This window comes from Struthio camelus, chromosome 7 (assembly GCF_040807025.1).
Source record: "Struthio camelus isolate bStrCam1 chromosome 7, bStrCam1.hap1, whole genome shotgun sequence".
In the NCBI taxonomy this organism is placed as follows: domain Eukaryota; kingdom Metazoa; phylum Chordata; class Aves; order Struthioniformes; family Struthionidae; genus Struthio; species Struthio camelus.
In genome coordinates, this window is record NC_090948.1 from 5,511,617 (window position 1) to 5,525,295 (window position 13,679).

The following is a 13,679-nucleotide window of genomic DNA, read 5'->3' on the forward strand; positions in this document are numbered from 1 at the left end:
GTGAGCCAGTGTATTAGCTGCCACCCACATCCACATACATGGCTCAGAAATGGATCTCTATGCTAATACTTTGCATTACAAGTGTTGCACAAGTTTCAGGCTTCTCTTACTGAGAGTGAGAAAGCAAAAATAGTGTGAGAAGCGAAAACAGAAATGGATGTTGTAACTTGGCAGTAACATTTATTGATACCTAGCTTTCCAGCAGTGCAACTTAGCGTGCTTTACCATCTTTATTAAGAGGTCCAAAAAGTGAAATAGCAAAGGACATTCTGGTTCTCAACAAGAAATGTTTGTTACAGCCATTCACAATTACGCTGACTGAAAGTCTTTCTCCCAGAGGTGCAGCAGTTGCTCGGGAAGGGAGGGGAGAGGTCGTTTGTGGGGAGTGAACACTGAAATACGGCACGTGTTTTTTCTGCATTTCTCTGCAGGTTCGCCTTTGCCAGGATGTTCTTGCCCTGCAGAGCAGCTCCATTAATGGGTCGGAGCCATGCCAAAGATGGGAGGAATGAGAGAGAGCGCACTCTCGCCCCCCTAGCTCGCTGGGCTGCAGGTTGGGAGAGGGCAAATCTGAGCTGAGAAACCCTCAAGAGGGAGTGCAGATTTGAGCGAGGGCTTTGCCACTCATCCTGAATTGGCTTGATTAGATAGGCCAAGCCTACACATTGTTAAGAATTATTAAGGCTTATACATTGTTAAGAATCCAGATAAATAATGCTAAAAATAGCGAGTAATGTAGAGCGAGTGGCTTTTTCCTGGATCATGCTTCTTTAAAAAAAATCATGATTTCCTTCAGACTCGCTGGTTTAGATTTTGCGCTATTCAACTTCACTTGGACCAAGCTTTGTATATAGCATTTGCAGCTCCTGGTTGGAGCAGTGGCAGTAGCATTAATGATAACCTGCCCATGTTGCCAGAAAGCCAGCAGGATGTTATTAAGCAAATGAAATTCATAGACAAGCATTAGTTACGCTGAGAGATGGTGATTTTGCAGCAGTTCTCTGCTTGTCCACCAGTCTCCCCTTCTAACCATAACTTATATCCACATGTTAATCCAGCATTTTTTGGATATGCTGAAGATTGTGCAATCATCCTTTACCTTCCTGAGGAGTAGTCAGGATTTCTGGTGTCCTGCTATCCTCTGTGACAGAGGTGGAAGCAAAGGAGGAATCTGTGGAATCAGAGGATGCTATCAAGAGAGTGAGAAAATGAATGGTTGGAAGTAGCAAATAAAAGCAGAAACCTGATTTGAGGAGTTAGTGACTTGCTTTAGATCTCTGGCCTGATTAAAAAACTGTGTTTCTTACCAGTTTGCTAAATAACTGGAGAGGCAGAGGTCCTGTAAAGGGGAATCGAGGGAGATGAGTGCAAATGTGCACACCACCATTATCTACCTGGCTGTGCTCCTTAATGTTGCTGGATTTTTTAATGAATCTTGGATACACAATATCACAATGATCTGGACACTTTTGCTTAACCAGGATAAATGTATAGTATTTCTGGCTATAGTATTTCAAGCCCAAAGATGTCAATCATTAAACACGTATATTCCTGGTATGTCTTGACAGTCTAATATTTCAAAAGTGAAGACGTTATAAGAAGGGGTTGTTCTTTCCCGTAATGTTTAATTTGTAGTTGCCTCCTATGAATATTTTACAGATGCACATGGTCACATCTACTTAATCCAGCTGGAAAACTAACATTATCATAATATTTTTAATAGATAGCAAAATGGCTGTTCTTACCTTTATAAACTGTGGTTGGACTTTCAGAAATGGGTGTGCCATTTTCCTCCGTGATGACTGTGGTCACAAAAGATGTATCTGAGGCCAAGGGAAAGTTGGGATAAAGAGAAGGAGAGAGAGAGAGGCAGCAATTAGGAGTGAACATGAAAAATGAAATCTTGACAAAATTAAGTTGTTTTGGGCTTTGTGGGAAAGAGAGTCAATGCACTAGCCCTTAATTGTTAATGAAAAAAAGACTATCACCTTCATTTAATGTTTGATAACCAAGACAGTAGACACCTGTGTTGTTTCCAGTTGCATGCCTTTACTACTAGAGGTGCAGAAGTCATTTGGAAAAATGCAGAGTGGCCATTGGTAGAAGAAACAAAGCATGGGATTTTTCTTGTGTTTTGGAAATGAGTTTTACCATACAAGTGTGCCTCACCTTCCCCTGGGGTTGTTGAGGTCCCTGGAGCAGCTAGCGTCTCCTTCCCCTGGCCTGAGCTGGGTGCAGAGGAAGAGTCTGCGGAGGTGGTCAGAGGGTGAGGGAATATGTTACTAAGCAGTCACCAACACACAATAGAAAAGACATTTGAGGAATTTATGAAATCAGTTATCCTTCACCTTTGTGGAAAGCAAAGTCAGTTCCCCGGACTTCAGCTTTTGGTAATGTGGCTCAGAACACCATCTTCCAGTTAGCAATTATTTACCATTATAAGTGAACTTGGGGGATTGGTGTCACTGGTGTCACCCTCTAAGCCAAGCATAAACACACCTAATTTCCATTCTGCTTTCACACTAACCTAAGAACCTGGGGAAATTAAGCAAGACTATTAAAGGCACTGATGTGGAAGAAATCATAACCAATTGTATAGATTTCATCATATACACATGCAGTCTTGATAATAATATATGCGGGTGGATTTAATCATATGCTTACTTTTCTTCCAACCACATTTTCATATGAAAGTAAAGATGGTGTTGGCCACTGGCTCTTTTTTTCCAAGCTAGGCTCATGCAGAGCTATCTGATCAAATAGTTTTACTGAATGCTCAGTGCTCCTGCCTGCTCTGAAAAAATTGCACATATTACTCAAAATTTTCCTCTTTTTCCCATCACATGACATTTACAGTTAGCTTGCCTTTGTATGCAGAAGTCAGTAGTTCTAGGGCAGTTGTCACAATTTTCTCTGTGGCCAGTGTTGATGCAGAAATTGAACTTGTGGGCTCTTCTGAGGATGCTGGACGGTACAGGAAATAAACCATTAGAGAACTGTAAGAATGGTCCTGAGAACTGAGACATGGTTAAAATAATTTAAATGTTAGGCTTTGTGCAAGAGAGGGTTAATGGTTAATGCACCAGCCCCTAATTTCTGGTAGTGTGAGTTCTCTGTCTTGAAGTAAATGATTAATGGCAGTTTTAGATGGAGATGTTTGCCAGTGACGCTATCAATGCAGAAGTAGATGTGCAGAACAGGCAGCGAAAGTGTAATAAGCTTTGATGTTCACTAACCTCCTACCTGACCTAACTTCGCAAATCAGCATAAACTGGCTTATTTAATACTTTCCCATCCAGAAAAGTGTGAAGTGGATAAAGAGGCCTGGTGAATCTGAGTGGGAAAGTAAGCATAGTTATCTACCTATTTTGCTTCTGGTGCTATTCCACGTGCCTACAGAGTTGCTGGCAGAGACATCATGCAGATGTATAACAAGGGATGTTCTAAACCATGATTTGGACAAAATAGCAAAACTCTGCAAGATAGCTATTATAAACTGCATTTCTAAAATCGTTCACAATTATGACTTAACAGATGGATGTGGTGTTGCATCTCACATTTAGGATGTGGAAGAATTAATAGCGTAGTTTCTCAGCACTATGTGATGTACTCGGTATGTTTAGAACAACATAAACTAACAGATATGAAGAAAATTAGATATCCTACTTAAAAATACTATGTCCACACAGTCCCAAACTGTTCAGTGTCTTGCCTCTTACTTTGCTTTATTCCTTGTGATACATTAACCTTGGTGTATTTGCCAGTAAATGTCATGGAAAAGATACCTGTTTGCATATCCAGCCCTAAGCTCAAATGACAGTACAGATACAAACACATTTTCCTGTCAGGTTCTTAGACCCCGACATTTTGAAAATGAAGATGAATCGGACGTAGCTCAGTGACTCTTTCTTTGAAGACCATTTTCATTTAGCATTACCTGTTTAAAAATTCGTCTGAATGCCAATTTTTTCTTCTAATAAAATTATATAAATCCTTACATTTTATTAGATGATGCTTATAATTTTAGATTGCCGTTTATCTTCATAGACTGTAGTCAGTTATCTTAAAACAGATGTTTCCCCCAAACTGAGCTATTGGTTAGAAATTAATGCTTTGGATTTTGCAGAAAGGTAAAGTAATACGCTGTCTTGTACTGATCTGGGTCAAAATTGTTTCCCCTCATTAATAACTTACACTTTAAATGAAATTGGCTAGTTTGGATGCAGAACCAGGGACATGATCACCTGAAGTGGAAGTGACGTTTGTGCTTTGGCATTTGGGTTTCCTGCCATCTAATATCAGCGAGCAGCACAGGTCTGGGATTTTATGCTCTCCATTCAAAGTAAACCAGAGTGTAAAGTAACAGGGACTGAGCTAATGTGTTAAGGAGGGTACTGACAGAGTTTCAGTTTATCACTCTCTCTGTCAGTTTTATTTACCTTCAGTACTTTCAGTAACTAAGAATGTGGTAGATACTTCCTCACTGTTTGCTGGGGTAGAGGCTGAGGTCCAAACTGGCAGAGACACGAGGAAAAGTCATTAAAACTGAATGGCAACAGGTCAGAGCTATTACAATGTACTTGCTGATTCCAGACTCGAGTGAAAATGATTTAGAGAACCAGTCTTTCACTTCTGGACTACATACGAGTGAAAACAGCATTTTAGTGCCTAATCCTTTGTGACTGTGTACTATGAAGAATATTAGTCATTAAATCAACACGTTTAAATCCCAGGAAGCATGAGTAATGTCTGTACTTTAAGATTTCACAGTGGTGAAAAAAACCAAGAGTCAGTCACTTACACCTGGAGTGTTAAGATCATCTTATGTTTCCCTTAATTATTAGTAGATGAATATCAAATGTAGGTTCTATGAGCAATCAAAACAACAGAAATAATGTAACAATGGATGAATAACAAGTAATGAGGAAAAATTAGGAAGAGGCACCTTTCTAGAATGCTATCTGCCAGAGCAGAAATCGCTCCGAGTTAAAAATTAGTCTCTGAGCATTTGGGGAGACTGCCAAGTGCTAATTAAATGATCTCTCAAAAGTCCTGACTTACTTGATGGTGGAGTCGTGGAGCGTGCCGCATCTGTGAACGTGGAAAAAGGCAAACATTGACTTTTATTCTGCAATTTTTAATATTGCTTCAAAATCGGCTACTTCTAACTATGTAATCTTTGATTTCATTTGCGTTTATCACAAGTGTATTAATCTTTATTTTCACTTCAAACACACCTGTCTCACCTCTTCTGGATGCGCTTTTATCTCCTCTTAACCAGTTGCCTTTCTCATCTTGGAAACAGCCTTCAAATAGCTGTTGACTAGCGTAATCCTGGATTACATTCTTCTCACCCTTTTCATAATCAGTGCTCACTACTGGTATTTTGGTCCTGGTATTTTGTACTGGACATCCTTTTTCTCCTTCATCACTAGGTCCAGTCTGAGTACTAGAGGCCTCTGCATGCACACAGTTCAGCTCTAGTCCAAGACTGGCAAGTTCCACACTGATTTTCTCATTTCTATGGTCGACAGGAAAATCTGTAGAAATTTTTAAGAGGGTAGAGATTTTTTTTACCTGAACAGATGACGCTGACATCTTCATTGTGCCTACAGTTGTGTTTGTGCCAGGGGGCATGCTGACAGTCCCACAGGTAAGATTCATTTCCTGTACACTGCACATCATCCAGGAGGATGTTTCCTTCACCAGGGCCAAAGTAAGACCATCCCAGGACAGAAACAGCGTGGCCACACTCTAGTTGTCTGCATGCAACATTGGCATTGTTCATATCAAAAGAATCATCACAAATTGTCCCCCATTCTCCTCTATAGTAAACTTCAACTCTTCCGGCACATCTGTCCCCTCCATATACCAGTCGCAGTTGTGGCTGATCTGAAACCAAAGCACAAATTGACAGGTAAAGGTCTAGTTTGTTTATCCCTGGGATATCTAAACTCCTAACAGCTAAGTGAGTGTGGTTAATTCAGCCCATATGCAGTGCCTTGTTCACAGAATCACAGAATGGATGAGGTTGGAAAGGACCTCTGGAGATCATCTACTGCAACCCCCCCTGCTTAAGCAGGGTCACCTAAAGCACATCGCCCAGGACTGTGTCCAGGCAGGTTTTCAATATCTCCAGTGAAGGAGACTCCATAGCCTCTCTGGGCAACCTGTGCCAGTGCTCAGTCAGCCTCACAGGAAAGAAGTTTTTCCTCATGTTCAGACAGAACTTCCTGTGTTTCTGTGTGTCTGTTGCCTCTTGCCCTGTGGCTGGGCACCGCTGAGAAGAGTCTGGCCCCATCCTCTTGACACCCCGCCTTCAGATACTTTTACACACTGGTCAGATCCCCCCTCAGTCTTCTCTTCTGCAGGCTGAACAGGCCCAGCTCCCCTCAGCCTTTCCTCATCTGAGAGATGCTCCAGTCCCTTCACACAGCTCTACTGCTTGCGCGACCTGATCTCTCATGTTAGCATACTGTTGGCTGCGCTGGTCAGATAAAAGCTCATCCAGAGCTTTTTCCATGTACCTCTAACAAAGGGATGGGTATGTTCACACTCGGGTGCGTGCCTTACCCTCTTACCTGTAGATCGAAACTTGCTTTTTATCCATTCTGAAAATTTCTTCCATGCTGATGTGCCTCCATCTTCCGTGTCTCCTGTAGACTGCCACCACACACCACTTACTGTGGCAGATAAGAAAGTGTATTAGCACTGATATAACACATTGCCATTCTAGATATGCTTTATGGTTTTGCTGTGAGATAATACCCTGTATGGGTTGATACAGTTTGTTACAGTGTGTGTTAATATGTGAGGTGTTTTCAAAGCCATTCCATGATTCCTCCTTGTGCCAGGAGGGACAGGCTTTTTCCCTCATAATTTAATGAAAGAAAATTGTAGAGGAAACCATTTCATGTGGCGGCACCAAGAGCAAGGAGTTATGACCCCAGAAATCCTCATGTATGTCCTTCACCTCCAGTGAAGACGTGGGCTTCTGTGACCTGAGTTTGGACCATTTTTGCTGTGGCAGTAGGAAAGCTTATTTACCTTTGCCAGATGTAATTACTACAGTAGCAGAGGCTGCTACTGTGACAGCTGTGTCGGCTGACAGCCCGACATATTAACTTAAGCCACCGTCTTTGCAAATGCCTGCTCGGGTCTGCCTGGAGGGCCCAGCCTTTGGCTGGCTCTGCGGAGAAGAGGTGCCGTTTGTATAGCGCCATCGATGTTTACCAAGTCACTTAGTGACAGCCCACACCTTCTACACTGCTTAACGTATTCCGTAATGTCAGATTAAACCAAACAGTGGCATTACTTCAAATCTGCCTGTATCTGTAGGGCAGCTCTTCCATTTACAGTCTATGAACTTCCTGCTAGTTCTGCCAAGTTTAGGGAATCTCAGATAAACCGCTGTATCCTCACAGGGGATCCTTTGCTTCCTCATTTACAGTGAAACCACTGAGACTATGCAATGAGCTTCCTCTAGTTATTCCCATGAAAATCAGAAAAGCTCTAATACTTCCCATGCTGAAGAAGAGAACTCCAAACTTCCGTTTCCACTGCTTCTCCAGGTGCCATTGTAAGCATGCAGAAATGTGCACCGGGGACTGCAGGGCATGGCATATGCTTTTTTAAAACCACTAGGAGAACTTCACAGACCCAAAGGATGAAACAGACTTCCAAAAGAGGACACAAACGTGTGGTCTGATCAGGGTGGTTTTAATAGTCTGCAACTTGAGTCAAACAAATACCTTTGAAAATCTGGCCTTATAAAAATTCAATGAAAAGAAATAGAATTTAGGCTGCTAGGAATAAAAGCAATGTTTTCAAATGGCAGCTTTTAAAAATGTTATCTTTGCTGTTTCAGAAATACCATGTTCTGAAGATCTGTGCCTAGTCCCATCACTAAAATCAGAGGCAATCGTTTTGTTGGCTCTGGATCTCACCTGCAATTGACCTCAGAAGTTGAAAATATCATTAATTTGGGATCTACAATATTTTCTCTATTTTAATCATCATTTGATCTTCAGGCCCTTATTTCCATAGATTTTTATTCCTGTGAATAAATCAATGATACTGAAGTCCTGGGTTTGCAAGTCAGGTTCCTAAGTGATTTTCTCAATCAAAATTAATCCGACTTACATCAGGTCAAATCAAAGACAAAAGTGAACGTATTGAATAAGAACAAAGATTATAAGATTGCTGTAGTATTGGGATTTGACCACCTTCTTGAAATGCAGTTTAGTCCTCTTTGATGCTGAACTTACTTCTGGGTTGCCTTTGCTCATTTTATACATAATTCAACATAGCCAACCCTCTAATCCAAATTCTATGAATCTATCTGTTCTTGTAAGGGGATTGACAAGCCTTTATTAGTAATGCCTGTGCTGATTATTGCAGATCAAAGTATCTCATTCAAACCAGCAAGATTGTAGGGAAGGTTTAGGGTTATTTTTCTCTGAAGTTTGAACATGGTTCTGCAGTGATCCCAGCTCTCTGCAGACCTTCAGGTTAGTAATATACATTTCTGTCTGAGTCTGCCAAGCTGCTCTTTGTTTCTTTTTTCCTCTCTCTTTTTGTCTTTAAATGTACAGGATAGAAGAGATGAAATCCCATACTAGAATATTAGAAGAAGAATATTTGGAAAACAGCCTCCCTTCATAGAAGAGCAACAAAGAAAATACCATTCTTCAGCATCCTCAGTTTCAAAATGTAGATAACCTGTAGATTTGATCTCAGTCTTTGCTTTGGGAGACAAATTAAACCAACCATGTTGCTGTATAAAGCTAATGAGCAATATTTTAACATACTCTTTGCTACCAGTTCCCAGCAAGCCACTCTGTATACAAATTCTATCTGTAGCATTTCCTTGCAAGAATGAAAAATTATCCAATTTTAACACTGTACCTGGTTTATATAGAAGAGTAGTACTTAACAGAAGCATCCAAGTGAGACTCACTTGAGGGTCCATTTTCTGTGGGGTTGTTGGTTCTGTAAAAGAAATGTAGTTTCAGAATTTATATTAGATGAGATCTGGTGTGTACCGTGCAATTTGATCTTTCTTGCTGAACTTCCAGATCAATGACAAGGAAGTGATTTACTGCATGTTTTCATTTCACAGTGTACATCCATACATCCGGATAAGTCGATCCAGATCATACTGCTGTTCCGGACTGGTTACTGAGGTCTTCCCAAACACCCCTCAGACACCTTTGGAGCTGTGTGTGATGATGTGGTTATTCCAGGAAGCAGTGATTTACTTTTGGAGATTAGGCTGTTTGGTAAGGATTCTCATACCATCAGTTAAGTCTGTTCCCAAATTACCATTGTGCTAAAACAGATGAAATTAGCGTAAGAATTGTATTGAAAAAAGATCAGCATCCTAAAAATTTCAGGAATGCCTCAGCCAAGCTCTCTCTGTCCACTAGAGGCTATTCCTGTAGAAAACAATTTCTAAGCTTTTTCAGATATCTCTGACTCATGTTTAACCTGGGACTAGGTCCCTCCAGCATGCTCCTGATCTGCACTTCTTTCTCACTTGCAGCCTCTAGAGCAATGAAATAGCTGTAAGAGATATCATAACAAATAATGACAAAAGCATGGAAGAAAGAACTGCTTTGGGGGATAAATAAATAGCAAAACTGCTGAACTAGACCAACCAAAGAAATGGAGGCAGGATAGGGCTGGATGGTGCTAAATTAAGCTAAAAATGTGCAGGTCATTGGGCCCCTGCCATCTGTATATAAGGACAGAAGGACAGGACTGGCTGCTGTGCCCTGAACGTGGGTAAGGTCAGTGTTGACTGAAGTCATGGGGCCCTATGCAGGGATCGACACTGATTTGCTGTTACCCCCCCAAGAAAATGTTGACCACTGGTGAAGCACTGTAGGGAAAATCCAGATGCTCCTTATGAGCCTGAGGCTGCTCAGAGGAAATAGGTGCCCTCTTTACTTTACAGTCACCACAAGCCTGAGGCAAGATGAAGATTTCATTAGTGATTTATTCCCCATTCTCCATATCCCACTTTCACAGCTGGTATGTTTCTGACCAGGCTAATCTGAGTTTTTCCCCTTGTCTTTAAAAGGCAAGCACATGTGCTACCTGACAACCCTATTTGGTACATCCCCCATAAACTAAGATTGCACAGAGCCTAAGGGTTGCAAAGCCTCGGGGTGTTAGGACCTGTGAAACGTGTACTTTCGGACTTGTGAGAAAACAATTGAGGCACAAAGTATTTTTAGGTGAAGGGGAGAAACTGGAACAGGTTTCTGTTGCATTGACAAGAGGTTTGAGTTATCGTGGGATGAGAGGCAGAAAATATTGTGTTACCAGTATGAATACAAATTAGTAAAGAAGTAGGAGAAACCACAAAAACCACCATGAAGAAGAAATATACAACACACATGCTGGAGACTATCCTCTGCCACCTGTTTTCATGGTATTTTTTCAGATTAGGTGGCTTGCATTGAAACAGGGAATCCCACCTGGAAATGTCATGTTTATGCAGCTGGAAAAGAGCTGCCTCTAATGAAGCCACGAATCCAGAATGATTCTTCTGTCTGCATGGTTTTCTCTCTGGTGTGAGGCGGCCTCTGGTATTATTGATTTAAAAATGGACATCAGTTCCTTCTTTCCATAAACGCTCTTCATATTTTCTCAGCACACTGTGACGTATGATATCTAGATTTCCATGTTCTTACATTCCCAATACTTTCTTGAGCAAAACAGTCAAGCATTTAAACTACTGATTCTCTGTGTGTGGATTATCTGAGTTCAATGTCATTTCCTGAAGTGACTAAGTAGCTTTTTGATAGATCATTATTGATATTTCCATCCAAATAGCTCTAAGCTAGGCCTGAACAGTACAGTATGTATCAGATATCTTTCCTGTCAGTAATTAAACTATTTTATACAAACATTTTTACTTTTAAGGGAAGAAGAAATTTCAGAACCAGTCCAAAACTCCAACTGAAATATTGTAAAGGTTGTATTCTCAAAATATGGAGCAATAAATTCTTTCTGCCTTGCGATTTGACCCAACTCTAAGAGCTCTAATTTAAAGATTTGGATCTGAACATAAACACATGCGAGACACAGAAGCTGATATCTGTGTGCCACTTCAGTGCATTCCACACCCATATTATAATCAACAAATGTCAAATTTCATCTTTGGCTGTCAGTGGACTTTCAACAATATTCTGTCTAGGAAGTGTAGAGCATGTGAATTAGGCCAGTAGATATAGCTGATGCTTCAGTCCGGTAATTCAGGACAAGCAATGTGCTTAGCAGCAGAAGTACTTGTCTAAGAAATCCCTTGCAGCTGTAGCGTGGCCATGGAAAGCGGGGTGGACTTCACATTGTCTAGTTGCAGGACCTTCATCTATTTATAAACTGAGCAATGGCATTTCAGAATAACTCTATCTGCAGCCCAGCTATAGGGATAGGAAGATACAGGGAGCATAAGCCCCTAACTAACCTATCCTATCCTGTACCTATCCTGTGTTAGATACGTGGCTGAATGCAAATAATCTTGAATAAGAATAAAGTCAAGGTTTGCTTTTCCAGCATTCCTCAGTCTCTTCTGTAAGAAACATCCCAAAGAAGCCATTAGTCTCAACAGACATACAGGGGGCTGAGGACTCCACTACCCGGCTCTTCCCTAGTGAGGCTGGAGCTCACTGAAGGCTCTGTGAATGTTATAGCAAGGGCAGAAGATCTGTACAGCTAATCCTTAATGATAGGTGACAAAGAATGACCGGCCTCCACAGCAAACATTGCAACTCCTGTCACAGACGTTGAAGACATCATTAAAAAGGAGATGGTAAATCATCAGTAAGCAAGCATATTAATCCTGTGTAGAAGGAAATGACAGAGATGACAGTAGGGCTGACCTTTGTGGTCTTGGAATAGTGATGTTCTTGTTTCCCAGAACATCTCCTTAGAGAAACCTGTCAAAATTTGCTCATAGAAAACAAACAGCATTTGTCTGGACTGAAATAGCTTTATGCTATAGATTGGTGTTAGGCTTTCCTCACAGAGTGCTGGAGTTTGTCTGCTCTGCTCTGATAAAACTGCCCCTCTCCCTGGCAAGCTTTTCCCCACTATTTCAAATGGCGTATGAATTCCAGTGTGTATTTCATACTGTGAAAGCTAGCATCTGAATGTTGGGGGAACAGAATATATATAATATGAGCCTCATGTGTGCATACATGCACAGAGGTACGTACATTTGTATATGGGACGCATTCTCCATAGGATATGTTGTGCTAAAGCGCAATTTCCCTGTGAAGTCATGCTGTTCTGCAGCTCTGATGGGGCACCTTCCCCACTGGCAACATTTGCAAACAAAGGTAAGGTGGAGTTCACCAATTAAATATCTAATTTTCATGGAAAGCAATAGTGTTATAATCACCCTAAGGATCTGAATTTAACAGCTTTAAGTGGCTAAAAGCAGTCAGAAAATGCAGAGCTGTCCTGAAAGCTACTACCGCTGGAGGGCAGCGAGGCACTGTCCTTGAAGAGCGAGCATATTACCAGTAAGATGATCTACCAACATAGTACTTTTGCAGGGTCCATGAAGAGGCCTCCGTTTTAGACAAATACCTTAAAAAGTAAGCAAAGACCAAATAAACATATACGCATAACAGACAAACAAACAGTAGAACAGTCATTTCCATTCCTCACCTGTCTCCTGCCAAGATTCAAGATACTGCTCTGCTCAACAGTGACAAACAGAGCTCAGGGGAAACTGGCCCATCTGAGGCCAGCTCTTCATTTGTTATCACTTAATGTTGATATAATTCATGACAGCTGATAATTCTCATAATGAATTTTGTAAAGAATTTTACATATATATGTAAAATGTTTTTGAAGAAATATGCTACTACATTTCTTCCATATGTGTATTTCTTCTACAAATACAAATACTTCTTCATGTTTCTTCTTCCTTGAAAACAGAGCAAAATGCCAGTGTGTGAACCCACAAAATGGTGCACTTTTGCTTCATGCTACAGTAATATATTTGTTGATGTTCCTTGATGCAAGCAGTAGTCTTTCTCAACAATGGCAATTGTCAACTGTAGAAAAACACAGGTCCGATTCTTGTTTTGGTCATTTTCATAACTTTAAGTTCACTCAACAGTCATAGATTACACACAACCTAATAGCAGCAAAACCGGAAGAATTCACCAAAAGACAAATTCTAATACTACCATAACACTGTCATGTACTTATCCTTGGTTTGAGTCAGCTTGGGGACTTGGCTAGCCCATGACCCAGTGTTTCTCCTAGCTATATTTGAGCAAAAAAATAGATTACAGCTAAGTGTGCAGAGTTTGGTTCATGTTTCATTGCATATTGCTCTGAGGAGAGATGTAATGAAAGATTCCCACTGCCTGTAAATATACTTACTACCCTTTTGAGACTACTTCCTATGTAACAGATCCTGTTTTTATGCTCACCTATGTCCAATCCCATTCCCAACAATATGGTAGTAGCCACGTCTGCTACCCTGCCATAGCAGAGGTGTTTGCAGTGCAGTATAGGAACACCCAAGGCAGCTTTCAGCTAACCAGGTAAGCAATTGCTTTTTTCTTTAAGAAAAAAGAGTCTTTTGAAGCTTAAAATAAAGTGATATAGTTAAATATGACAACTGGAGATGTCATTGATTAGAAGATTTG

General features: G+C 40.8%; 1 protein-coding gene across 1 annotated transcript in view; it reads right to left on the minus strand.

Annotated features, from left to right (window-relative positions):
- Positions 1 to 13,679, minus strand: part of DMBT1 (deleted in malignant brain tumors 1) — a 76,780-nt gene that overhangs the window by 24,403 nt on the left and 38,698 nt on the right. The window contains 4 exon segments of the mRNA XM_068951155.1: positions 5,578 to 5,892; positions 6,582 to 6,683; positions 8,908 to 8,991; positions 9,479 to 9,564. Of these exon segments, the coding sequence (XP_068807256.1) occupies positions 5,578 to 5,892; positions 6,582 to 6,683; positions 8,908 to 8,991; positions 9,479 to 9,564 (587 nt within the window).